Below are 27,312 nucleotides of genomic sequence, written 5' to 3'. Positions count from 1 at the left end.
AATTATCCGCATTTTGTTACGTTATTGCCTTATTCTAAAATTGATACAATACTACATAAAAACAAAACATAAACAGGCTTTTAGACATTTTTGAAAATTCATTAAAAAAATAGAAGTATAACATTTACATAAGTATTTTCAGACCCTTTAGTCAGTACTTTGTTGAAGGACCTTTGGCAGCGATTACAGACTGAAGTCTTTTTGGGTATGACGCTACAAGCTTGGCACACCTGTATTTGGGGAGTTTCTCCCATTCTTCTGTGCAGATCCTCTCAAGCTCTGTCAGGTTGGATGGGGAGCGTTGCTGCACAGCTATTTTCAGGTCTCTCCAGAGATGTTCAATCAGGTTCAAGTCCGGGCTCTGGCTGGGCCACTCAAGGATATTCAGAGACTTGTCCCGAAGCCACTCCTGCATTGTCTTGGCTGTGTACTTAGGGTCATTGTCCTGTTGGAAGGTGAACCTTCACCCCAGTCTGAGGTCCTGAGCGCTCTGGAGCAGGTTTTCATCAAGGATCTCGCTGTATTTTGTTCATCTTTCCCTCAACCCTGACTAGTCTCCCAGTCCCTGCTACTGAAAAACATCCCCACAGCAACATCCGCCACCACCATGCTTCACCGTAGGGATGGTGCCAGGTTTTCTCCAGGTGTGACGCTTGGCATTAAGGCCAAAGGTCCTTTAGGTGCAAAGTCCAAGCAGGCTGTCATGTGCCTTTTACCAAGGAGTGACTTCCATCTGGCCACTCTATCATAAAGGCCTGATTGGTGGAATGCTGCAGAAATGGTTGTCCTTCTGGTAGGTTCTCCCATCTCCACAGAGGAACTCTGGAGCTCTCTGAGTGACCATCGGGGTCCTGGTCACCTCCCTGACCAAGACCCTTCTCCCCAAATGCTCAGTTTGGCTGGACAGCCATCTCTAGGAAGTGTTCCAAACTTCTTCCATTTAAGAATGATGGAGGCCACTGTGTTCTTGGAGACCTTCAATGTTGCAGATTTTTTTTGGTACCCTTCCCCAGATCTGTGCCTCAACACAATCCTGTCTCGGCGCTCTACGGACAATTCCTTCGACCTTATGTCTTGGTCTTTGCTCTGACATGCACTGTCAACTGTGGGACCTTATACAGACAGGTGTGTGCCTTTCCAAATCATATCCAATGAATTAAATCTACCACAGGTAGACTCCTATCAAGTTGTGTAAACATCTCAAGGATGACCAATTGAAACAGGATGCACCTGAGCTCAATTTCGAGGCTCATAGTAAAGGGTCGGAATACTTATGTAAATAAGGTATTTCTGTTTTAAAATTTGTAACATTTCTAAAAACCTGTTTTCGCTTTGTCATTACGTGTTATTGTGTGTAGATACGCTCCGAATGCACTGTAGATGACAGCCGTGTTGACAGGGACCTACCAATGAGGATGGAGTAGAGGATGCCTGGCCTCTGGGACGGAGGCTGGATGTTCCTGTCCTGGTCCACGGCCTGAATGATGGGCGTCACGTTGACAGGGTTCACTTTGCTCTGAAAGGAAAGAGTAATGGTTAGGTCTATCTGGCTGTCAATACCCCAAAAAATGAGCCATTTCCCCTGTGTGGGAAACGGGAGCTTCCATTCTTGCTGTGCTAAAAGGATGGAGAAAATAAATGATGAAGAATTAATTTATGGCGTTGGACACAATCTTCATCAATTAGTTATCTTGGCATTTCACAGCAGCAACAGCAAAATAATTGCAGTGTTTCAGTTGTACCTCTAACTTAAACATTATGGGCAAAGCACAAATCATGTAGATTCTGCTGACTTGCTTTGCAGTAAAAGGTGTATTCTTAAAACAGTGAATAATCATAAACTGTATGACCTCTTTGTGGACCTCTTTATCACAGTACCTGTCACAAAAACCAATGAATTGCAGACATTTGTGTTGTTCTCCCCGGTACAACACATCTTTGTGTCATTTAAGAGGGTGAAAGCACAAGAGAGAGTGTGGGAGAGAGAGCGGAAGGAAGGGAGAGAGAGAAAGAGAGAGAAAGAGAGATAGGAAAAGAGAGAAAAGAGGGGAAAAGAGGGAGAGGAACAGAGGGAGGGAAAACAAGAGAGAGAGAAAGAGGGAGAAAAAGAGAGAGGAAAAGAGAGACAGGAAAAGAGGGAGTGAGACGGTGGGGGCGAGAGACTGAAAAATAAAGTTTGCAAGAGAGAGAAAGAGTTTGTGAAAGTGAGAGACTCCAAAGAGAGAGAGAGAACAGGAAGGGAGAAGTAATGATAAAGTGAGTAACTGGTCCTCCATTCCAAGTTGCCCCAGCCTAGGGGGAGGAGTAAAGATGTGCAGAATTACAAACAACAGGCGGGCCCATCTCAGTCCCAGTAAATAAGCAGCTCATTTAGAACTCAACTCTTCTCAGAGAAACCAAGTAACACTGCTAAAAGTGAAGATGAGTTTCAACCAGTGTTAGCTGCCTGGTTGCCTCTGAAATAAGGCTCTGGGAATCTTGTCTGTGTGTGGATATGTATGTGTGTGTGTGTGGTGTGTGTGTGTGTGTGTGTGTGTGTGTCATGACCCCTACAGGGACCCCACTGCATAATTGTGATCTCTGTGTGCCAGGAAGAAGTCTCGAGCAGCTGCTGTAAACACACACACAAACACACACACACACCGGTAGGACCATATGCTCCGGGGGCTGGTTGGCAGGAAATGACAATTTGTGACAGACATTGATGACAAGCTCGAGGAGCTGAGGTGCTGCAAAGACAGACGCTGTTTGTGTGGAATAAATGACAGACATCTCGGTTTGTTTACCTTGTAGAGTACAGAGACTACAAGGAGGTCAGACATTAGTCAGAACCATAATAAAGCCACCTGGAATCAAGCTCTGAATGAAACTAAAGGCTTTTCCTCCTGTCATTCCTCACCATGTTACTTGATCATCATATTTCACACAGCCCGATGAGTAGTTGTTAAGTGGAGGCAAAAATGGTCGCCTACATTTTATCAGACACTGTTATCCAGGGCGATTTACTGGAGCAATTAGGCTTAAGTGCCTTGCTCAAGGGCACATGAGCAGATTTTTCACCTAGTCGGTGACTCGAACCAGCAACCTTTCAGTTACTGGCCCAAAGCTCTTAACCACTAGGCTACCTGCCACCCATCCACTCCTCTCTGCTCTGTACATCTCCCTCCCTCATCATAGATCATGAGCACAATTTGGCAAAGATTTATCTCCGTGGGGCCCATTGTAATCCTCAGCCCCTGCAACTACAATGGCCCCAGTATGACTGCAGTAAATCTAATGACTCTTCGGGGCCCTGTCCTCAGTGGACAGATTAGCTCTGATGATACTCCCTCAGTCAGCTCTTATCTCCTGAGAAACTACAGCAGACAAGACTGGGGTCCAGATTACAAGGAAATGCATTTATATGAAATAACGTGAAGGTGATGATGATGATGATTATTCATCACAATATGTGTCCGTGTTAAGTTGAATTGCAGAATGAATCAGCCTCATTCAAGGCAAGGGAATATAGATTTTTAGTGATACATTCAATTATTTAGAAGCCTGTATTTAAAAAGTCTAGATTTTGCTTTTTCTTTACAAATAATACTACTCAGACTGACTGATGCAGATGAATATTTCATGTGACTGAAATACACAACTAGGCATGATGCCAAATGAATGTATTTGCTTTGATCTGGATGAAACCATAACTACTCCTTCTCAGCAGACCAGCCAGGGTCCTCCGCTCCGTTCCACATCCGTGGTCCATAATCAATGGTTGACTGAGTGTCGGCTGGGCGTTTTAACGGCTGAACTGGAGGAAGATCGTCTCTTGAGGGACCGGTTGAAGCACGAGAGGATTTTATTACTGTAATTAACGAGGATGGATTCTCTGGTGGAGTGTGATCTGTGATGGTGTAACGAGCAAATGGCAGCCCTTTGGTCCCTCCTCTATTTTCACTAACCCACAGGAAGACAAATCAATAGACTGCTTTACTCTACACTACTCTATTCAGATGAACCCAACCTTCCAAATGAATGCTGAGCATCTCCAGATTCCTCTATGATATATAGTGAACACTGACAAGAAACTTCAATTAAAAGACTCTGCATCGGGTATAATTTGACAGTTTTGCATATGATATCAGCACCTGTTTTCAAAACGGCCAATTACTCGTCTTAGATTTGGAATTACTTGTCTGTTCACATTTTCATTATTAGCTATATCTTATTTCAACTTTAAATTTCAGCCACCAAACGAATTATCCAGTGAATTAATTTATTACACTCTCCATTTAATTTTATACACACCAGTCACCAACAAAGCAATTATGCTCCACTCAACACTGGGGTATAATACTTTCAAAGCCTCCTGTGTTAATTGTAAACAGACAATAGCAGTTGCCTACCTGCTGTTCTCTCAGTGCTGTATTTTCAATCTGATATCTCAGCTCTGATGGTCTGTTAGATGATGTTAACACTAGCCACAGAGGACGTCCAGAGTGCTGCTGCGTTTGGGGTCGGGGAGCAAAATAGTAGAATTGACAGAGGAAACCGCATTGGAGCCCCACTTCAGCCTTGTTTGGGATGACCTTTTATGTTATTCCTGCTCTGGAGAGGCTCTCTAGCTCTCTGCTATGGAAGGATATAAAGAGGCTGCCAGGAGGGATCAGTTTGTCTTGGGGAATGCACCTCCACTGTCCTCATGAACATTCTCCTTGCTCCAGGCTCCTGTTCCCTAGAATGTCTCACTATTCCCTGGATCCTCGGCTGAGATATTGTCTTTCAAACTAAGTGTAGCGCGAAAGGAGACCCAGTGGCATAACATTGTGACAAAGAGGAGTTTTTGGGATCTGACCTATGACCTGCTGTATCCCTCTCCTCCTCCCCTCTAATCACAAGCTTCGTTTCACAGGTAGCGCTGTTTTTATACGCTGCAAGGTACCTGAGCAGTACTGAGCCTCAGTAAATAAGTTGAAGCATTATTTAAATGTTTCGTCGAGCACCTGCGGAGGAGATATGAGAGGCGTATTAAAGAGATAACGGGGAGAGCTGCCTGACAGGGAGGATGTCTGAGAGAGACAAGAGGAATATTACAGTACATCATTACACATGTGAAACTGAACTAGCCCCCTGAGTGATGGGATTGATGGGGTTGACAGGATGAGGTGGGGGTGTTTTGAAGACCTGATAAGAGGTTATGCTGGCTTCGCCTCGGCATACATAATCAGAATCACATAATGCCGCCTGTCACAGCCCTCGTAAAATGTGTCCTTGAGTGCGTTCTAGCGTTCGCATTAAGTACAGGAACCAGCCACCCAAACCAGTGGCGTAAACTTGACTTAAGGCTCCTGTTCCCTTGTTCTGTCACTTGGCTGCGGAGTGTGGAAGGTTCTTAATGTAAGCAAATGCCGTTTTAGTCTTCTGTGTTTGGTATGGCTCTAGTGCACCACTGCCTTCTCACGGACACAGTTTGACCTTCTGTAACTCTCTCTTAGGATATAGTGGAATGTCAGCAAAAAATGGCATGTATTACTTTTCAGCAAAAACGCTGCTTGATCGTGTCAATGGAATAGATCTGGAGGCGAAAGAAACACACACGTGTTTAGGTGAGGCACTGTCTAGCAGAGTAGAACACGTGTTTAGGAGAGGCGCTGGCTAGCAGAGTAGAACACGTGTTTAGGCGAGGCACTGGCTAGCAGAGTAGAACACGTGTTTAGGTGAGGCGCTGGCTAGCGGAGTAGAACACGTGTTTAGGTGATGCGCTGGCTAGCGGAGTAGAACACGTGTTTAGGTGAGGCACTGACTAGCGGAGTAGAACACCTGTTTAGGCGAGGCGCTGGCTAGCGGAGTAGAACACGTGTTTAGGAGAGGCGCTGGCTAGCGGAGTAGAACACGTGTTTAGGCGAGGCGCTGGCTAGCGGAGTAGAACACGTGTTTAGGCGAGGCGCTGGCTAGCGGAGTAGAACACGTGTTTAGGTGAGGTGCTGGCTAGCGGAGTAGAACACGTGTTTAGGCGAGGCGCTGGCTAGCGGAGTAGAAAACCTTTTTAGGCGAGGCGCTGGCTAGCGGAGTAGAACACGTGTTTAGGCGAGGCGCTGGCTAGCGGAGTATAACACCTTTTTAGGCGAGGCGCTGGCTAGCGGAGTAGAACACGTGTTTAGGCGAGGCGCTGGCTAGCGGAGTAGAACACGTGTTTAGGCGAGGCGCTGGCTAGCGGAGTAGAACACGTGTTTAGGCGAGGCGCTGGCTAGCGGAGTAGAACACGTGTTTAGGAGAGGCGCTGGCTAGCGGAGTAGAACACGTGTTTAGGCGAGGCGCTGGCTAGCGGAGTAGAACACGTGTTTAGGAGAGGCGCTGGCTAGCGGAGTAGAACACGTGTTTAGGCGAGGCGCTGGCTAGCGGAATAGAAAACCTGTTTAGGCGAGGCGCTGGCTAGAGGAGTAGAACACCTGTTTAGGCGAGGCGCTGGCTAGCGGAGTAGAACACGTGTTTAGGAGAGGCGCTGGCTAGAGGAGTAGAACACCTGTTTAGGCGAGGCGCTGACTAGCGGAGTAGAACACGTGTTTAGGAGAGGCTCTGGCTAGAGGAGTAGAACACCTGTTTAGGCGAGGCGCTGACTAGCGGAGTAGAACACGTGTTTAGGAGAGGCGCTGGCTAGAGGAGTAGAACACCTGTTTAGGCGAGGCGCTGACTAGCGGAGTAGAACACGTGTTTAGGAGAGGCGCTGACTAGCGGAGTAGAACACGTGTTTAGGAGAGGCGCTGGCTAGCGGAGTAGAAAACCTGTTTAGGCGAGGCGCTGGCTAGAGGAGTAGAACACCTGTTTAGGCGAGGCGCTGGCTAGAGGAGTAGAACACGTGTTTAGTCGAGGCGCTGGCTAGAGGAGTAGAACACCTGTTTAGGCGAAACGCTGCCTAGCGGAGTAGAACACGTGTTTAGGAGAGGCGCTGACTAGCGGAGTAGAAGACGTGTTTAGGCGAGGCGCTGCCTAGCGGAGTAGAACACGTGTTTAGGAGAGGCGCTGACTAGCGGAGTAGAAGACGTGTTTAGGAGAGGTGCTGGCTAGAGGAGTAGAACACGTGTTTAGGCGAGGCGCTGACTAGCGGAGTAGAAGACGTGTTTAGGCGAGGCGCTGGCTAGCGGAGTAGAACACCTGTTTAGGTGAGGCGCTGGCTAGCGGAGTAGAACACCTGTTTAGGCGAGGCGCTGGCTAGTGGAGTAGAACACGTGTTTAGGCGAGGCGCTGGCTAGCGGAGTAGAACACGTGTTTAGGCGAGGCGCTGGCTAGCGGAGTAGAACACGTGTTTAGGCGAGGCGCTGGCTAGCGGAGTAGAACACGTGTTTAGGCGAGGCACTGGCTAGCGGAGTAGAACACGTGTTTAGGCGAGGCGCTGGCTAGCGGAGTAGAACACGTGTTTAGGAGAGGCGCTGGCTAGCGGAGTAGAACACGTGTTTAGGCGAGTCGCTGGCTAGCGGAATAGAAAACCTGTTTAGGCGAGGCGCTGGCTAGAGGAGTAGAACACGTGTTTAGGCGAGGCGCTGACTAGCGGAGTAGAACACGTGTTTGGGAGAGGCGCTGGCTAGAGGAGTAGAACACCTGTTTAGGCGAGGCGCTGACTAGCGGAGTAGAACACGTGTTTAGGAGAGGCGCTGGCTAGCGGAGTAGAAAACCTGTTTAGGCGAGGCGCTGGCTAGAGGAGTAGAACACCTGTTTAGGCGAGGCGCTGGCTAGAGGAGTAGAACACGTGTTTAGGCGAGGTGCTGGCTAGAGGAGTAGAACACCTGTTTAGGCGAAACGCTGTCTAGCGGAGTAGAACACGTGTTTAGGCGAGGCGCTGGCTAGAGGAGTAGAACACGTGTTTAGGAGAGGCGCTGACTAGCGGAGTAGAAGACGTGTTTAGGCGAGGCGCTGGCTAGAGGAGTAGAACACCTGTTTAGGCGAGGCGCTGGCTAGAGGAGTAGAACACCTGTTTAGGCGAGGCGCTGGCTAGCGGAGTAGAACACGTGTTTAGGCGAGGCGCTGGCTAGAGGAGTAGAACACGTGTTTAGGCGAGGCGCTGGCTAGCGGAGTAGAACACGTGTTTAGGCGAGGCGCTGGCTAGCGGAGTAGAACACGTGTTTAGGCGAGGCGCTGGCTAGCGGAATAGAAAACCTGTTTAGGCGAGGCGCTGGCTAGAGGAGTAGAACACCTGCTTAGGCGAGGCGCTGACTAGCGGAGTAGAACACGTGTTTAGGAGAGGCGCTGGCTAGAGGAGTAGAACACCTGTTTAGGCGAGGCGCTGACTAGCGGAGTAGAACACGTGTTTAGGAGAGGCGCTGGCTAGCGGAGTAGAAAACCTGTTTAGGCGAGGCGCTGGCTAGCGGAGTAGAACACGTGTTTAGGAGAGGCGCTGGCGAGAGGAGTAGAACACCTGTTTAGGCGAGGCGCTGGCTAGAGGAGTAGAACACCTGTTTAGGCGAAACGCTGTCTAGCGGAGTAGAACACGTGTTTAGGAGAGGCGCTGGCGAGAGGAGTAGAACACCTGTTTAGGCGAGGCGCTGGCTAGCGGAGTAGAACACCTGTTTAGGCGAGGCACTGGCTAGTGGAGTAGAACACGTGTTTAGGCGAGGCGCTGGCTAGCGGAGTAGAACACGTGTTTAGGCGAGGCGCTGGCTAGTGGAGTAGAACACGTGTTTAGGCGAGGCGCTGGCTAGCGGAGTAGAACACGTGTTTAGGCGAGGCGCTGGCTAGTGGAGTAGAACACCTGTTTAGGCGAGGCGCTGGCTAGAGGAGTAGAACACGTGTTTAGGCGAGGCGCTGGCTAGTGGAGTAGAACACGTGTTTAGGCGAGGCGCTGGCTAGCGGAGTAGAACACGTGTTTAGGCGAGGCGCTGGCTAGAGGAGTAGAACACGTGTTTAGGTGAGGCGCTGGCTAGCGGAGTAGAACACGTGTTTAGGCGAGGCGCTGGCTAGCGGAGTAGAACACGTGTTTAGGCGAGGCGCTGGCTAGCGGAGTAGAACACGTGTTTAGGAGAGGCGCTGGCTAGTGGAGTAGAACACGTGTTTAGGCGAGGCGCTGGCTAGCGGAGTAGAACACGTGTTTAGGCGAGGTGCTGGCTAGCATGAATGATAGCATACAATCATAGATACAATTTGGCTTCATAGGACCTACAAACATTTACAATGAATAGCAAAATCACAATAATCACAAGAATAGATTCAGATCAAAGTCTACGTTGAGAAATTAAATATCCAGGCAGCCTCTCAATTTAACAATACGTTGGAATAGATCTACAATAGAGTTGGCCAATAGCTGGGCTACTCAAGGTCTTTGTTTTTGTGGAGTCTGGGATTCAATCATCATGTGCATTCAAGGAGTGATAATAACCATCCTTTTCTAGAGTTCTAGAACTTAAGCGCCAAGACAATTTAATGTGGTCAACTGGGAAATGTTATTTTCCTAGTGTCTGCTGGGTTCCAAAGTTCCCTGACCATGAGTATCCACTTTACATTTGGATTAGTAACAATTTAAATAAACCGGTGCTTCCACTCAAGGTACGAGAGTCCAAAGTGTAAAACTAATTACCTGTGAATAATCTGTCTTGTAATTCTAGCATCTCCATGCTTCCCTGACTCTGCCATTTACTTGCGTTAGACTCTGATCAAGAGAAACTGTAAACAGGGCCCTGCCTAGATCAGTGAACAAAAACCAAATGGAACTGACAAGGAGGTATCATTCTGATTGTCATTCTACATGACAAAACACGTGTCACGCTATTGGGAGTCTAAATCTAATCTAGTCTAAATTACTTCCACACGCACCAGAGGAGGCTGGTGGAAGGAGCTAGAAGAGGACGGGCTCATTGTAATGGCTGGAATGGAATTAATAGGACATTCCATCCATTACAATGAGCCTGTCCTCCTATAGCTCCTCCCACCAGCCTCCTCTGATACACATCCTCTCATACTTTCGACAGTTCAACATGGTTCCTGTAAGGCGAAGGTCGAGAGCCGTGTGTCCTCCGAAACACGATCCAACCAAGCCGCACTGCTTCTTTTTTAAAGTCTTTTTTTATACATTTTTTTAGTATTTTAAATGTTTTCCCATTTTCTCCCCAATTTCGTGGTATCCAATTGGTAGTTACAGTCTTGTCTCGTTGCTGGAACTGCCGTACGGACTCGGGAGAGGCGAAAGTCAAGAGCTGTGCGTCCTCCAAAACACGACCCAACCAAGCTGCACTGCTTCTTGACACAATGCCCACTTAACCCAGAAGCACCAATGTGTCATAGGAAACACCAGACACCTGGCGACTGTGTCAGTGTGCACTGCGCCAGGCCTGCCACAGGAGTTGCTAGTGCGCGATGGGACAAGGATATCCCTGCTGGCCAAACCCTCCCCTGACCCGGACAACGCTGGGCCAGTTGTGTGCCGCCCCATGGGTCTCCGGTCGCAGCCGGCTGCGACAGAGCCTGGACTCGAACCCAGAATCTCTATTGGCACAGCTAGCACTGCGATGCAGTGTCTTAGACCACTGTGCCACTCGGGAGGCCAGTGAACACACTAACGCTGGGTTGGGGAAGCCCCTGTGGGAGGGGGGTCGGACGGGGACATTTTTGTCTCATTCCATCTCGTCGCTTGTTTCTTTGTCCATGTGTCACAACAAAAAAAAAACAGCACACGTCTCTGATGTTTATGTGAATTTTCATCTTCATTCTGGTTATGCATGACCAATAAATGTAATATATCACTACCCATAAATAGCATAAATCTATCCCTAGCATAAATCTAATAGCCCTCTGTATTTAAAGCCAAAATCTTTGAAATTATCTTAAACACAAAGAAATCACACTGAACCAGTCTTGTGTTTAGTACTAATATGCCGAAGATGACTCCTGAGGCTGATATGCAAAACAGAGGCCAGAGAAGACAAGCTGTGTCTCAGCCACCTCTCTCCCTAGCACTGAGAGGAGTGTGCTGCTTGTCAAGCAGCCCTGTTTGAATGGAGCAACATGTAAAAGGCTTCTTCTCAGCAGGGGTCTGAAGCTCAGGGTTCTGGAGCCGGTGCTGGTGTGCAGTAACACTTACTGGGTCAGTGAGCTCCAGGATGTGGACCCGGTAGGTGAGGGGGCTGCAGTCACGTGTGTTGTCGACCAGAGAGCAGGGCAGGAACATAGGCCCCAGGTCATCCCCATCTAGCACGTCTACAGTCAGGGTGGTGGTGGCAGTGCGCCGTTCGTTGGGGTACGGGGCACGGTCCTACAGGGGGAGATGACAGTGGTGGATGTGGTAAACTGAGGATTTAAAGTACATTTTTGAATGTCTACCCTTCTTCTACAGCTATTCTATCTTAAGTGCAACTTCCTTTCACGTTTTCTAAAACATTCTGTATTGTATTAATTAGAGGCTGGAAAGCACTTGCATTGAAAACAGTAAAACCTATATGCCACATCAGGTATCTGTTCATTCAAGTGTTCCAGTATCAAAAGGCCTTGTAAAACATTTTGGTAAAATGAAATGAATGACGTTTTTGGTGATTGTTCCATTCCAGATGAAGACCTTGACATCATATAATGCATTATTCCTATCTGTACTAACCATTCATGAATTGGAAATGTAGTACTTGTATATTATTAACATTTTTCAACAGATTTCGTTTTCTTATTATATTTCAAAAGGACATGCAACAATAATGGAACACAACAAAAAGGTACTTTTGCATTTACAAAGTGGTACAAAGTTTTCCTTCAAGGTTTTCTTAGTGCTATAGCCTACCCTATTTAAAAACCACATTGTACAGAACTGTACTCAGGTAAGTGCTCCAGTGCTTCGTTGGTCCATTGGTTTCCCCAGACAGACTAATTTATTTACAGTAATGTACTGTTAAACCATAGTTTATTTGGAATTTACGGTAACACTTAAGTTACCGTAATGTTACCGTAAAAACAAGTTAAGTATTTATAGTGTAGAATAAGCCACCTCAATATTTGCAGCCATAGGTTGCAATATACACTATGACCAAAAGTATGTGGACACCTGCTCGTCGAACATTTCATTCCAAAATCATGGGCATTAATATGGAGTTGGTCCCCCCTTTGCTGCTATAACAGCCTCCACTCTTCTGGGAAGGTTTTCCACTAGATGTTGGAACATTGCTTTGTGCACAGGGGCATTGTCATGCTGAACAGGAAAGGGCCTTCCACAAACTGTTGTCACAAAGTTGGAAGAACAGAATTGTCTAGAATGTCATTGTATGCTGTAGCATTAAGATTCCCATTCACTGGAACTAAGGGGCCTAGTCTGAACCATGAAAAACAGCTCCAGACTTTTATTCCTCCTCCACCAAACTTTACAGTTGGCACTATGCATTTGAGCAGATAGCGTTCTCCTGGAATTTGCCAAATCCAGATTCGTCCATCGGACTGCCAGAGGGCGAAGCGTGATTCATCACTCCAGAGAACGCATTTCCACTGCTCCAGAGTCCACTGCTCCTGAGTTTTACATCACTCCAGCCAATGCTTGGCATTGCGCATGGTTATCTTAGGCTTGTGAGTGGCTGCTCGGCCATGGAAACCCATTACATGAAGCTCCCAACGAACAGTTCTTGTGCTGACGTTGCTTCCAGAGGCAGGTTGGAACTTGGTATTGAGTGTTGCAATCGAGGACAGACAATTTTTACCCGCTACGCGCTTCAGCACTCAGCGATCCCGTTCTGTGAGCTTGTGTTGCCTACCACTTCGCGGCTGAGCCGTTGTTGCTCCTAGACATTTCCACTTCACAATAGCAGTACTTACAGTTGACCGGGGCAGCTCTAGCAGGGCATACATTTGACGAACTGACTTGTTGGAAGGGTGGCATCCTATGACGGGGCCACATTGAAAGTCACTGAGCTCTTCCATAAGGCCATTTTACTGCAAATGTTTGTCTACGGAGATTGCATGGCTGTGTGCTCTATTTTATACACCTGTCAGTAACGGCTGTGGCTGAAATAGCCGAATCCACTAATTTAATGGAGTGTCCACATACTTTTGTAGGTATAGTGTATCTTTAGGAGCTGATCCATTGTGAGTATTGTGATATAATTATTATGTTAAGGTAAGATTTGAAAATGGAAAGCTGATCTGAGAGCAGTGGTGTCTTACTTTCGACCCTTTCAGTATCGTCCCAATGACCCACGTAGCGAACGTTCGACGCGTCGTTAAAACCCTCTTAAGCCTAACTTCCATCTCTATCGGGAAACCATACAGACAGACAGACAGACAGACAGACAGACAGACAGACAGACAGACAGACAGACAGACAGACAGACAGACAGACAGACAGACAGACTTACATTGGCCTGGATGAGAACCAGATAGCGGGTGATCTCCTCGTAGTTGAGCCTCTCCCTCAGGACCACCGAGCCGGAGAGGGTGAGAGGGATGTCAAACGTCCTGTTGGCTGTCTGCGACACAAAGAGATACAGTGCCCTGGGTTAAGAGTGGACTCTACTTAGGAAAGCTTTCCCCATGAGAAATTCAGTGTCTGCCAGAGCGGGTGCAGAGATCTCGGGGGCAGAGATTGCCTCAACAGGACGTGTGTGGCCTTCTTACTCCTACTTAGTGACATGAGTAAAACCGTACTGCTCTAATGTCTTTATCAATCTTTTTGGGCTGTGAAGTGTGATTGCCATCAGTCGTGGCTTTAAAGAGAATGTGTCAGTAAGTGTTGAGATGTGACGTACCGGGTCAGTTGGGTTGTACTGGATGATGTATTCAATCTGTCCGTTAGGGCCGTCATCAATGTCCCTGGCTCCATTATTCCCAGTGAAGCCGGAGAAGATGGTGGTGCCAACTGGGGTCAACTGTAAGACAACATTATTACATTACCTAATGACAGTGCTAACAATTCAAACTATACAAATAATTCCCCAAACTAAAACCATGATTCAGTCAAACAGTACGCATTAGGGGCCTCCCAAGTGGCACAGCGGTCTAAGACACTGCATTGCAGTGCTTGAGACGTCACTACAGACCTGGGTTCGATCCCAGGCTGTGTCAAAACCGGCCGTAACCGGGAGTCCCATAGGGCAGTGCACAACAGGCCTAGGGTCGTCCGGGTTATGGGAGGGTTTGGCTGGGGGGGCTTTACTTGACTCATTGCACTTTAGCGACTCCTTGTGGCTGGTCGGGTGCCTGCAGGCTGACAACGGCTGTCAGTTGAACAGCGTTTCCTCCGACACATTGGTGCAGCTGGCTTCCGAGTTAAACTGGCGGGTGTTAAGAAGAGCGGTTAGGCGGGTCATGTTGCATGAACGGTTAGGAGAATGCATGACTTAACCTTCGCCTCTCCTGATCTGTTGGGGAGTTGCAGCGATGAGACAAGATCTCAAGATATCACGAAATTGGGGAGAAAAAGAAGGTAAAATACAAAAAAAATAACAAAAAAAACAGTTCACCTGAAGTAAAGTGCTTTGATTTCTGAAAGTGCCTTCTACTGACAGTGTCTTTGAGATGTGGAGCGAGGCGTACGAGTGCTATCAGCAGTGGACCTCTATCAGCCATACCTGAGCCCCACAGTGGACCTCTATCAGTCATACCTGAGCCCCACAGTGGACCTCTATCAGTCATACCTGAGCCCCACAGTGGACCTCTATCAGTCATACCTGAGCCCCACAGTGGACCTCTATCAACTGTCATACCTGAGCCCCACAGTGGACCTCTATCAACTGTCATACCTGAGCCCCACAGTGGACCTCTATCAGCTGTGAGAAGAGGAGATAATAGTGTAGCATCTGTTGGCAGCACAGAGGAAACGTGGTTATTTTAGCTCCTCTGCTACTCTTATATCTGACAAGACTTTTCAGGAACACAAAAATATGTCAGAGACAAGAGGAAGACAGGAGACAGTTCAGCGAAACACTACTGATCTCAGGTATGGCTTGACTGGTACTGAATTGAAAAAAATAAGTCTCAGAATAGGAGAAATCTAATAGAAAGCCCACAGCAGGGTATCAGAGGTCATTTCTAAAGAGATGCTGTAATGAAAGTAGAGGCAGGATTTCATGTTTCCCATGTGCTAATTGAAAATATCCTAAGGCATCGACGACAGAATAGGAAAGGCCATACACCCCATCCATTCGGCAGTGTTGTTAGCCAAAAAACAACAACGTAAAGCATGCATTATTTAGGAGCTCACGACGTGTGAGTCTATATTAAAATGGTGAATCATGGTGTCTGTCCTCATTGGGATGCGAGGCTCTCCCCCCTGCCGCCCCGCCACAGACACACCTCTGGGAGCAAATCAACCCTTCACGTCCCTCCGTCTGCACGTCAGCGCCTTGATGATAAACATTGCGTAGCAGACTGTATGCATGAAGGCTGTCGTAATGAATTCTTTAATGTAGGACAAAGAAGTGTACAGTGCCTTTAATAACCAAGAAATGACATGGGGGATATCTAATAATAACAGGGGGTTGAGCAGAATGCTATATGTCATAGTAGTACATTTATTGAGATATACAAGGAGAGGCCAACAATTCTCCCCATATGAGATAAATAAGGTCTTGTAAGGTTATGGCATATCTAAAGCTGTCTGAGCACCTGGAGACTAGTACGTGCTTGATTAACACGTGTGAGGGATTCAGCTCTTAGAGATGTAGTTAATGGCACCCGAGTGGCGCAGTGGTCTAAGACAGGCGTCACTGCAAGGCTACAATTCAGGCTACATCACATCCGGCCGTAATTGGGAGTCCCATAGGGCGGTGCACAATTGGCCCAGCGTCGTCTGGGTTTGGCCGGGGTAGGCCGTCATTGTAAATAAGAATTTGTTCTTAACTGACTTGCCCAGTTAAATACAGGTTAAATAGAAAAAAGAAAACATGGCATTTATAAACAGTGTTGAGGTCTGACAAGAGCATACAGCTGGAACACATTCAAATAATCACGTCTTCAACAGAGATTTTATTTTTCTTTCCGCTTCGACAGCCCTGTAGAACTCCACTATATGGGCTTAGGTACTACTAGACGCTCTATGTTGACTGATGGACAAGGGACTGCATTCTGTATCTCTGTGTCAGTTTAACATTTCAAACACTGCAGAGCAGAATACGGAAAGCAACCATGCCCAACCGTTTGAGAACAGCAGCTTCAGCTACTCTGCAAGGCTGCTTGCTATTGAGCTAAATTGACTAGGATGACATTCAGGGGAACCTCTTTCAATTAGGGAAAAGCTGCAAAATCCCCATGTCACTATTTTGGACCACGGTGGCACACCAGCCAATCTATGGCTGGTGTGCCCATGGAGAATGTACAGATGTAGGATCTTAATTTGATCACCCTATTGCAGGAGAACTTTTTTGCAATGCAGGACATTTTAAACTTGTAATGTATTTGAAGTTTTTAAAGGCTTCTGAAGTTTGTAATTTCCACTTTGAAATTTCATTAATGATTTTTCCTTACTTAAAATGGATCAACCCCTACAAACATGCCCATTAATTACAATCCACATAATAATTCACATTTCCTGTTACTGCAGGATTATTTTCCTGCTGTAGCAAACTGGGTCAGATTAAGATCATACACTTGTACAGTTAAACCACATAGAGACCCGTGAAGGTCCCACTGGTGGTCCCACTCGTGGGAATTGGCCTACAGTATGTGGAAAGGACTAAAATGCATAACCATGGTAGCAATTGAAAGGGAACAGTTTGGAGATAATATGAAAATTATTAGACCAAAGGTGAGTACACAACAGTTCATCTGGCACAAGACTGACATTACACTGTTGATTTTACGTGCATTTTACATTTACTGTACGTTTCGCTGTATTTGTTGATAATAAAATCTGAAAATGTTCTGATAAGACCATTCCTGGAAAATGTGGGTTATGACAAGGGTTTGAGTGAGAGGACTAACTGGTGTCTCCAAAGTGTGCACAGTTCCTAAGCAATTCCTAAGGCACTTTTATAACTCAAAGCAGTCTTCAACTAGAAGGTGCTTTTCTGAGCTCTCCTAGCTGTGCTGTTGAGGAACTACCGCAAGCACACTTGTAGATGTTTCATTTGGAACACAACCCTGCAATCACACAATTCCAAAAACAGTCCATTATAAATCCCAATCTGGGTCAGGTGGGCATGATTTGAAAGTGTGTTCCATTGCTAAATTATAAAATATGACCTTACAGTGGTAGGCTGTCAGAAGGCAATTCAGAGAAACAAATAGACATTTTTGTTTGCAAAGAAAGAAATCATGAGTATGTTCAGGTGCGTGTGCCACGGCTAATTTTCTTCACAATAAACAAACAAGGGCTCGTCCTGTCCAGGATAACTTAGGGTATGATGACATGTCATCTTGTAAATGCACATCAAACATAGTGATCATAAGCGTTGACATGAGGTTTAAGATATGGAAATGTGACGTGCACATTTGGACTCGCGGGTGTTTGACTTGATTGTATGACATCAAAGAGGTCTTTATGATCATCCTCAACGGCTCACCTTTTAAAATACATTGAGTCCTCTTTCATTTACAACATTTCCCTCAATCAGACAACAAAACATTTGCAAAAGTTGCCCAATTAGCGGGAGGGACGGGGCAACTTCTTGTCGCATGAGGTGCCCATGTTCAGATCGTCTAACAGACTAAACCCACACAGAGCTGTGAAGCGGAGAGCCTAACGTCACTTATAAACTGGGTGGTTCGCACGGGTATGACAAAACATTTATTTTTACTGCTCTAATTACATTGGTAACCAGTTTATAATAGTAATAAGGCACCTCAGAGGTTGGTGGCATATGGCCAATATACCACGGCTAAGGGCTGTATCCAGGCACTCCTCGTTGCATTGTGCATAAGAACAGCCCTTAGCTGTGGTATATTGGCCATATACCACACCCCCATGTGTCTTATTGCTTAAGTATAGCATGTTACCGTACAGCCACTATGTTCCAATTTAGGTGTTTATCAGTGTCTAAATCTGCCATTTTCAACCCATATACCAGTACAAGTGTAAAGGGTTAAACCAGATAGAGACCTGTGGAGGTCCCACTGTTAAACCAGATAAAGACCTGTGGAGGTCCCACTGTTAAACCAGATAGAGACCTGTGGAGGTCCCACTGTTAAACCAGATAGAGACCTGTGGAGGTCCCACTGTTAAACCAGATAGAGACCCGTGGAGGTCTCACTGTTAAACCAGATAGAGACCTGTGGAGGTCCCACTGTTAAACCAGATAGAGACCCGTGGAGGTCCCACTGTTAAACCAGATAGAGACCTGTGGAGGTCCCACTGTTAAACCAGATAGAGACCTGTGGAGGTCCCACTGTTAAACCAGATAGAGACCCGTGGAGGTCCCACTGTTAAACCAGATAGAGACCCGTGGAGGTCCCACTGTTAAACCAGATAGAGACCCGTGGAGGTCCCACTGTTAAACCAGATAGAGACCCGTGGAGGTCCCACTGTTAAACCAGATAGAGACCCGTGGAGGTCCCACTGTTAAACCAGATAGAGACCCATGGAGGTCCCACTATTAGACCTAGTGCTGAGCGATTAATCAAAATGTTGGTCATTATTCATTTTTTAAACAACTTGACATTGGTTCAATTATTTGAATTCCATTCTGTTTATGAATTTGTCTGTGAGCTCGATGTGCAGTTTCTGTAGAGATAAATCAGATCAAGATTGAACTGTGCAATGTAGTAGGGAGTTGAAATTTCCAACTGGCCAATATTCTACATAGTTTAGCACAGAAAACGTGCCAATTAACTACAATGGCCATAATCCAATGCGCATCCACTTAAACTTGTCCGGTCTGGGTGGAGCTCTGAGCTTTAATATGAACAGTGTGGAGCAGACACGGAGACGGAGAGAAGAGAGAACACAGTGATCGAGAGGGTTAGAAAGCCGTTGCTTCTCGAGCCTGAAAACACATTATCTAAGTGATTAATAGTTGGTATTCAGCAGTCATACAAGTATGCCTTATTTACTTTGAAGAACTACTAAAATAGTGATTTTGTCAGACAGCATAGGCAGATCTATAGAGATGAGAAGAGATGATGACTTGGAATTAAATAATAAAGTAATCAAATAAAACACATTACTTTATTTTAAGTAAAGTAATGTGAATAAATGATTGTTAATAAGTGATGAGCAGCAATGGACAGTCACTAATAATGGACCATCATGGGACTTTTAGTAATTGTTTTATTCAGTGTTACAGCATTCAACCCCCATAATGCATAGGTCATTTAATGTCCCTCAAAAAAATGTGAAACCTAAATCGAAAACCGTGATTATTTTTGAATAATCGAACCGAAACCGAACCGACCTCAAAAAGCACTAATCAAAAATCAGGAAGTATCCAGAATGGGATATGGGCCACCACTGTTAAACCACACAGAGAATCAGGACATCTCCATAATGGGCCATGGTCCACGCATGATACACCCTGTATGTCATTATATTACCCAGTCATGTATTACCATTACAGTCCTTTTAATGACCAGACTCAGTCCCTTTTCTAACAGTCAAAAAGCTCCATCTGAATACATTTAATTCGATTTGAAGTTATTACCCATACCTACCAGTCCACGGTCACTGAGCAACGGCTAATATTTCACATTTTTACAGCATTTTTTTCAAATCGTATGGTCCTATTCAGGTTGAATGGACTGAAATATTTAATGCTAAGTAATGAGATACTGCTCACACATCGTCTTGGATTGTAATAAAAGATTTAACTAGGCTGTCCTGGGGGCCTCACCTCATTTATGGCGACATAGTAGCGAGGCTGCTGGAATCGGGGTGCGTTGTCATTGCGATCCCTCACCACAATGCGCACCTCGTGTAAAATGACGGTCCCGACCAGCTCATTGGTGCACTGGACCTGGACAACAATGGAATGGATGTAGGACGGGGGCTAAAAGGAAGGAGGAAGTATTAGTCTCGGAAATCCCAGACCTAAGGAAACAACGCTAATGTGGGAGGCAAACGTCTGCCTAGGGAGATATCTTTTCAGGTATCATTTCAGTACAAACCGAGGACAGGAGGGGACAGAGTCCTTTTCAGGTATCATTTCAGTACTCATCTTTTCAGGTATCATTTCAGTACAAACCGAGGACAGGAAGGGACAGAGTCCTTTTCAGGTATCATTTCAGTACAAACCGAGGACAGGAGGGGACAGAGTCCTTTTCAGGTATCATTTCAGTACTCATCTTTTCAGGTATCATTTCAGTACAAACCGAGGACAGGAGGGGACAGAGTCCTTTTCAGGTATCATTTCAGTACAAACCGAGGACAGGAGGGGACAGAGTCCTTTTCAGGTATCATTTCAGTACTCATCTTTTCAGGTATCATTTCAGTACAAACCGAGGACAGGAGGGGACAGAGTCCTTTTCAGGTATCATTTCAGTACAAACCGAGGACAGGAGGGGACAGAGTTCTTTTTCCTAATTCTATGGCCATGTGTCTCCTTTTAAACAGGTTCACATTGAAGTACAGGACTGAGATGGATGTGTACAACATGTAGCGGAAGGTATGCCTCAGATTCTACCTTTTAATCTCTGCGATTATCATAAACTACTCTAACACCGCGACATAACATATACCATCTAGCAGAAGCTTTTGTCCACTCTACTGTGTACAAAGTGGACATGTGCACTATGAATATATACATGTCCAATAGGAGAATGCAACAAAAAAAACACTGAATTGAAAGAAGCTACATTATCCTGTGGAGCTTACTTTACCTCAGGATGTATTTTAAGGGAATGTACATGTATAGCTAACCTGCAGTGAACAGTTTTTTCGTTAGAGGAAGCCAAACCACAAACCCTTTTGAGTCCTATTCTCCACAGACAAACATATGGATAGTCATAGTGAGTGTCAGAGGACTTACATCTCGGTCGAGGGCCCTGCCGGTGCTGTTGAGGTACAGCCTCTGTCTGACCGGGTCCAGTATTACCCAGTGGTTGTAGTTGTCTCGGAGGGAGAGAGAGATGGTTCTGCCTGGGTCTTCCACTCGGCCTTGGATTTGCATATTCTCAACCAAAAGTGTTCCTTATGAGAAAAGAAAAGGGGTTCCTTAGAAATGCAGTGAGGAGTTGATTGACAGAGATGTGATAAAACTACCTCCTATAAGCAGGTTCTCTGGGCAGTAAACGTTCCCTTGTGGTGTTAAACTCACTGTTCTCAAGTGCTCTTTTATGAGATATTGTTACTTTCTTTCAGAAAAGCACAAGTAGAGAGAGAAATAAGCCCAGGACAACAAAAGCTTCTGACTCATATGACTTATTTTCTGAGAATGAAAAGTTCTTATGGAAAAAAAACTTCAACAACTGCTAGACTGAAATGTTTTCAAATCAGAGGAGACCAATTAGTTGAGTCCAGCAGCATTTGAATGATGCATAACCTCTGAAAATTGTCAGCTATTGACGTTCATGAAAACCAGGGAGCCGGCCAAGCTAAAATTACATTTGACATCTTGACCATCTTCTCTGAAGCGTGCCTGCTTTCCACAAACTCTGATGCTGCAGTCCAGACAGGGACTAACAGCCTGCCAGATATCAAGCTTTGATGGTGCTTGAGCCTGAAGGTACTACCGTCCATGTACGTTCATTCCAATTATGGCAAGCACTGGCCAGTTCAGCCTCTGCTAATTACACAGTACTACCCTCTGGACACACATTTCTGACATCAATTGTTGTGCAGTTAGAGTGGCTGTCAAACTTCAAACCCACGCCTAGCCTAGGTCCAGTACACACAACAAATAATGGTTCTAAATAGTACCAGATGGGGGTTCTTTGGCTTGTAAACATAGCGGAACCCTTTTTGGTGCTATATAGAACCCTTTCCAAAGGTTCAATAAAGAACCATTAAATAAGGTTAAATACAGTGCATATGATAAAGAACCATTAAATAAAGTTATATACAGTGCATTCGGAAAGTATTCAGACCCCTTGACATTTTCCACATTTTGTTATGTAACAGCCTTCTTCTAAAATGTATTAAATACATGTTTTCCCTCATCATTCTACACACAATAGCCCATAATGACAAAGCAAAAACTGTTTTTGATACATTATTGCAAATGTAAAAAAAAATAAAAATAAAAAACCACCTTATTTACATAAGTATTCAGACCCTTTGCTATGAGACTCAAAATTGAGCTCAGGTGCATCCTGTTTCCATTGATCATCGTTGAGATGTTTCTACAACTTGATTGGACTTCTCCTGTGGTAAATTCAATTGATTGGACATGATTTGGAAAGGCACACACCTGTCTATATAAGGTCCCACAGTTGACAGTGCATCAGAGCAAAAACCAAGCCATGAGGTCGAAGCAATTGTCCGTAGAGCGCCAAGACAGGATTGTGTCAAGGCACAGATCTGGGGAAGGGTACCAAAACATTTCTGCAGCATTGAAGGTCCCCAAGAACACAGTGGGCTCCATCATTCTTAAATTGTAGAAGATTGGAACCACCAAGACTCTTCCTAGAGCAGGCAGCCTGGCAAAACTGAGCAATTGGGAGAGAAGGGTCTTGGTCAGGGAGATGACCAAGAACCCGATGGGCACTCTGACAGAGCTCCAGAGATCCTCTGTGGAGATGGGATAACCCTCCAGAAGGACAACCATCTCTGCAGCACTCCACCAATCAGGCCTTTATGGTAGAGTGACCAGACGGAAGCCACTCCTCAGTAAAAGGCACATGACAGCCCTCTTGGAGTTTGCCAAAAGACACCAAAAGGACTCTCAGACCATGAGAAACAAGATTTTCTGGTCTGATGAAACCAGAATTGAACTCTTTGGCCTGAATGCCAATTGTCTCGACTGGAGGAAACCTGGGACTATCCCAACGGTGAAGCATGGTAGTGGCAGCATCATGCTGTGGGGTTGTTTTTCAGCGGCAGGGCCTGGGAGACTAGTCAGGATTGAGGGAAAGATAAACAAAGAAAAGTACAGAGAGATCCTTGATGAAGAAGGCTGTAACGTAACAAATGTGGAAAAAGTCAAGGAGTATGAATACCTTCCGAATGCAATGTTTATACAGTACCAGTCAAAAGTTTGGACACAGCTACTCATTCAAGGGTTTTAATTTCTTTTTACTATTTTCTACATTGTATAATAATAGTGAAGACGTCAAAACTATGAAATAACACATATGGAATCATGTAGTAATCAAAAAAGTGTTAAACAAATCAAAATATATGTTTTATTTGAGATTCTTCAAAGTAGCCACCCTTTGCCTTGATAACAGCTTTGCACACATTATCTCAACCAGCTCAATGCATTTCAATTAACAGGTGTGCCTTCTTAAAAGTTAATTTGTGGAATTTAATTCCTTCTTAATGCGTTTGAGCCAATCATTTGTGCTGTGACAAGGTAGGGGTGGTATACAGAAGATAGCCCTATTTGGTAAAAGACCAAGTCCATACTATGGAAAGAACAGCAGCTCAAATAAGCAAAGAGGAACGACAGTCCATCATTACTTTAAGACATGAAGGTCAGTCAATACGGAAAATGTCAAGAACTTTGAACGTTTCTTCAAATGCAGTCGCAAAAACCATCAAGCACTATGATGAAACTGGCTTTCATGAGGACCGCCACAGGAAAGGAAGACCCACAGTTAACTCTGCTACAGAGCATAAGTTCATTCGAGTTAATTGCACCTCAGATTGCAGCCCAAATAAATGCTTCACAGAGTTCAAGTAACAGACACATCTCAACATCAACTGTTCAGAGGAGACTGCGTGAATCAGGCCTTCAAATCAAATCAAATGTTATTTGTCACATGTGCCGAATACAACAGATGTAGACCTTACAGTGAAATGGTTACTTACAAGCCCTTAACCATCAATGCAGTTTTAAGAAAAATACCTAAAAAAAGTAACAAATAAAAGTAACAAATAATTAAAGAGCAGCTGTAAAATAACAATACAGAGGCTATATACAGGGGGCACCGGTACAGAGTCAATGTGCGGGGGCACCGGTTAGTCAAGGTAATTGAGGTAACATTTACATGTAGGTAGAGTTATTAAAGTGACTATGCATAGATAAAAACAAAGATTAGCAGCAGCGTAAAATAGGGGGGAGGGGGGGAAATGCAAATAGTCTAGCCATTTGATAGCCATTTGATTAGATGTTCAGGAGTCTTATGGCTTGGGGGTATAAGCTGTTTAGAAGTTTCTAGAACCTAGACTTGGAGCTCCGGTACCACTTGCCGTGCGGTAGCAGAGAGAACAGTCTATGACTAGGGCCTTCCTCTGACACCACCTGGTATTGTCACGTCCTGACCAGAAAAGGGGTCATTTTGTTATTGTAGTTGGTCAGGACGTGGCAGGGGTGTGTTTGTTTTGTGTGTTTCGGGGTTTTTTGGGTTATGTTCTATGTTAATATATTTCTATGTTCGTTCTAGTTCTTATAATTCGATGTTTAGTTAATTGGGCTGACCTTCAATTGGAGGCAGCTGTTCCTCGTTGCCTCTAATTGAAGGTCCTATTTAGTAGGGGTGTTTTTCCATGGGTTTTGTGGGTAGTTGTTCTTTGTATAGTCTAGAGGACCTTACGGGACTGTTTTTCGTCGTTGTTTTTGTATAAGTGTTTTGTTTTGGTTTCCTTCTAATAAAAGAAGATGAGTATTCATATACCCGCTTTGTTTTGGTCCACTTTTTACGACGCACCTGACAGAACTACCCACCAAACGAGGACCAAGCAGCGGAGAAAGGAGCAGCAAAGGAGCTATAGGGAGTCATGGACCTGGGAGGAGATACTAGCTGGAGAAGGACCATGGAGGAAGGCTGGAGAGGACCGGGAGTGTGATGTGGGAACACGGCTGGCAAGGAAGCCCGAGAGGCAGCCCCCAAACGGGTAGTATGGCTAAGTCAGGTCGTAGACCTGAGCCAACTACCTGTACTTATTATGGAGAGCAACGGATCATGAAGGCACCGAGCTATGCGGAAATACGCACGGCAGCCATCATGCCTCAGCACAGCCCAGTTCGCCCTGTGCCAGCACTCCGCCCGTGCCGAGCTATGGTAACAATCCAGCCAGAACGGGTTGTGCGCTCTAGACCTCCAGTGCGTCAGCCCAGTCCAGTACGTCCTGTTTCTGCTCCTCGCACTAGCCCTGTGGTCTGTGTTACTAGTCTGGCTCCTCCAAAGCCAGTCCCACGCACCAGGCCTCCATTGTGTCAGCCCAGTCCAGTACGTCCTGTTCCTGCTCCTCGCACTAGCCCTGTGGTGCGTGTCCCTAGTCTGGCACCTCCAAAGCCAGCCCCATGCACCAGGCCTGTAGTGCATCAGCCCAGTCCAGTACGTCCTGTTCCTGCTCCTCGCACTAGCCTTGTGGTGCGTGTCCCTAGTCTGGTACCTCCAAAGCCAGCCCCATGCACCAGGCCTGTAGTGCGTCAGCCCAGTCCAGTACGTCCTGTTCTTGCTCCTCGCACTAGCCTTGTGGTGCGTGTCCCTAGTCTGGCACCTCCAAAGCCAGCCCCATGCACCAGGCCTTTAGTGCGCCTGTCCAGTCCAGAGCTTCCGGCGACAGTTCCCCGTCCAGAGCTTCCGGCGACAGTTCCCCATCCAGTGCTTCCGGCGACGTCCTACAGTACGGAACCGACAGAGACGGCCTACAGTCCGGAACCGACGCAGCCAGAGTCGCTCTACAGTCCGGAACCGGCGCAGCCAGAGTCGCCCTACAGTCCGGCGCAGCCAGAGTCGCCCTACAGTCCGGCGCAGCCAGAGTCGCCCTACAGTCCGGCGCAGCCAGAGTCGCCCTACAGTCCGGAACCGGCGCAGCCAGAGTCGCCCTACAGTCCGGCGCAGCCAGAGTCGCCCTACAGTCCGGCGCAGCCAGAGTCGCCCCTCAGCCCGAGGTCTCCAGAGACGCCCCTCAGCCCGAGGTCTCCAGAGACGCGCCTCAGCCCGAGGTCTCCAGAGACGCGCCTCAGCCCGAGGTCTCCAGAGACGCGCCTCAGCCCGAGGTCTCCAGCGACGCGCCTCAGCCCGAGGTCTCCAGCGACGCGCCTTACCCCTGAGTCTTCAGCGGGGGTGAACAGGTTAGGTTGGGGACTAGGGCCAGAACCAGAGCCACCTCCGTAGGGGGGAGTATTGGGGAAGGGGGGGTGTTTGCACAGGAACCGTCAGTGACGGTGGCAACCCTCCCTTCCCTCCCTGTAGTTTTGGGAGTTTTTTTGTGGGGTTTTTGTTTATGTCATATGGTTAAGGTGCATTCGGTGTCTGCACCTTTGGGGGGGGGGGGGTACTGTCATGTCCTGACCAGAAAAGGGGTCATTTTGTTATTGAAGTTGGTCAGGACGTGGCAGGGGTGTGTTTGTTTTGTGTGTTTCGGTTTTTTGGGGGTTATGTTCTATGTTAATATATTTCTATGTTCGTTCTTGTTCTTATATTTCTATGTTTAGTTAATTGGGTTGACCTTCAATTGGAGGCAGCTGTTCCTTGTTGCCTCTAATTGAAGGTCCTATTTAGTAGGGGTGTTTTTTCCATGGGTTTTGTGAGTAGTTGTTCTTTGTATAGTCTATAGGACCTTACAGGACTGTTTCATCGTTGTTTTTGTATAAGTGTTTTGTTTTGGTTTCCTTCCAATAAAAGAAGATGAGTATTCATATACCCGCTGCATTTTGGTCCACTTTGTACGACGCACCTGACAGGTATAGAGGTCCTGGATGGCAGGAAGCTTGGCCCCAGTGATGTACTGGGCCATACGCACTACCCTCTGTAGTGCCTTGCGGTCGGAGGCCGAGCAGTTGCCATACCTGGCAGTGATGCAACCCGTCAGGCTGCTCTCGATGGTGCGGCTGTAGAACCTTTTAAGGATCTGAGGACCCATGCAAAATCTTTTTCATTTCCTGAGGGGGAAAAGGTTTTGTCGTGCCCTCTTCACGACTGTCTTGGTGTGCTTGGACCATGTTTTGTTTGTTGGTGATGTGGACGCCAAGGAACTTGAAGCTCACAACCTGCTCCACTCCAGCCCCGTCGATGAGAATGGGGGCGTGCTCGATCCTCCTTTTCCTGTAGTCCACAATCATCTCTTTTGTCTTGATCACGTTGAGGGTGAGGTTGTTGTCCTTGCACCACACGGCCAGGTCTCTGACCTCCTCCCTATAAGCAGCCTCATTGTTGTCGGTGATCAGGCCTACTACTGTTGTGTCATCTGCAAACTTAATGATGGTGTTGGAGCCGTGCCTGGCCGTGCAGTCATGAGTTAACAGGGAGTACAGGAGGGGACTGAGCACACACCCCTGAGGGGCCCCTGTGTTGAAGATCAGCGTGGCGGTTGTGTTGTTACCTACCCTTACCACCTGGGGGTGGCCCGTCAGGAAGTCCAGGATCCAGTTGCAGAGGGAGGTGTTTAGTCCCAGG

The 27,312-nt window shown here is 46.4% G+C and overlaps 1 protein-coding gene across 4 annotated transcripts in view; it reads right to left on the bottom strand.

Moving 5' to 3' along the window:
- LOC115156999 (protocadherin-15) overlaps nucleotides 1–27,312 on the bottom strand; it is a 329,145-nt gene that overhangs the window by 175,840 nt on the left and 125,993 nt on the right. For all 4 annotated transcript variants that reach the window (XR_003868374.1, XM_029704842.1, XM_029704851.1 and 1 more), the window contains exons 5-10: nucleotides 20,835–20,995; nucleotides 19,701–19,856; nucleotides 13,686–13,805; nucleotides 13,296–13,406; nucleotides 11,051–11,221; nucleotides 1,408–1,516 (exon numbers count right to left, since the gene is read on the bottom strand). Coding sequence is in view for 3 of the 4 variants with exons in the window: in XM_029704842.1 (XP_029560702.1) it covers nucleotides 1,408–1,516; nucleotides 11,051–11,221; nucleotides 13,296–13,406; nucleotides 13,686–13,805; nucleotides 19,701–19,856; nucleotides 20,835–20,995 (828 nt within the window). In the remaining variant the exon portion in view is untranslated. The remainder of the gene's footprint in view (nucleotides 1–1,407; nucleotides 1,517–11,050; nucleotides 11,222–13,295; nucleotides 13,407–13,685; nucleotides 13,806–19,700; nucleotides 19,857–20,834; nucleotides 20,996–27,312) is intronic.

This window comes from Salmo trutta, chromosome 2 (genome assembly GCF_901001165.1).
Source record: "Salmo trutta chromosome 2, fSalTru1.1, whole genome shotgun sequence".
NCBI lineage: Eukaryota > Metazoa > Chordata > Actinopteri > Salmoniformes > Salmonidae > Salmo > Salmo trutta.
This window is presented reverse-complemented; position numbering and strand designations above follow the sequence as displayed.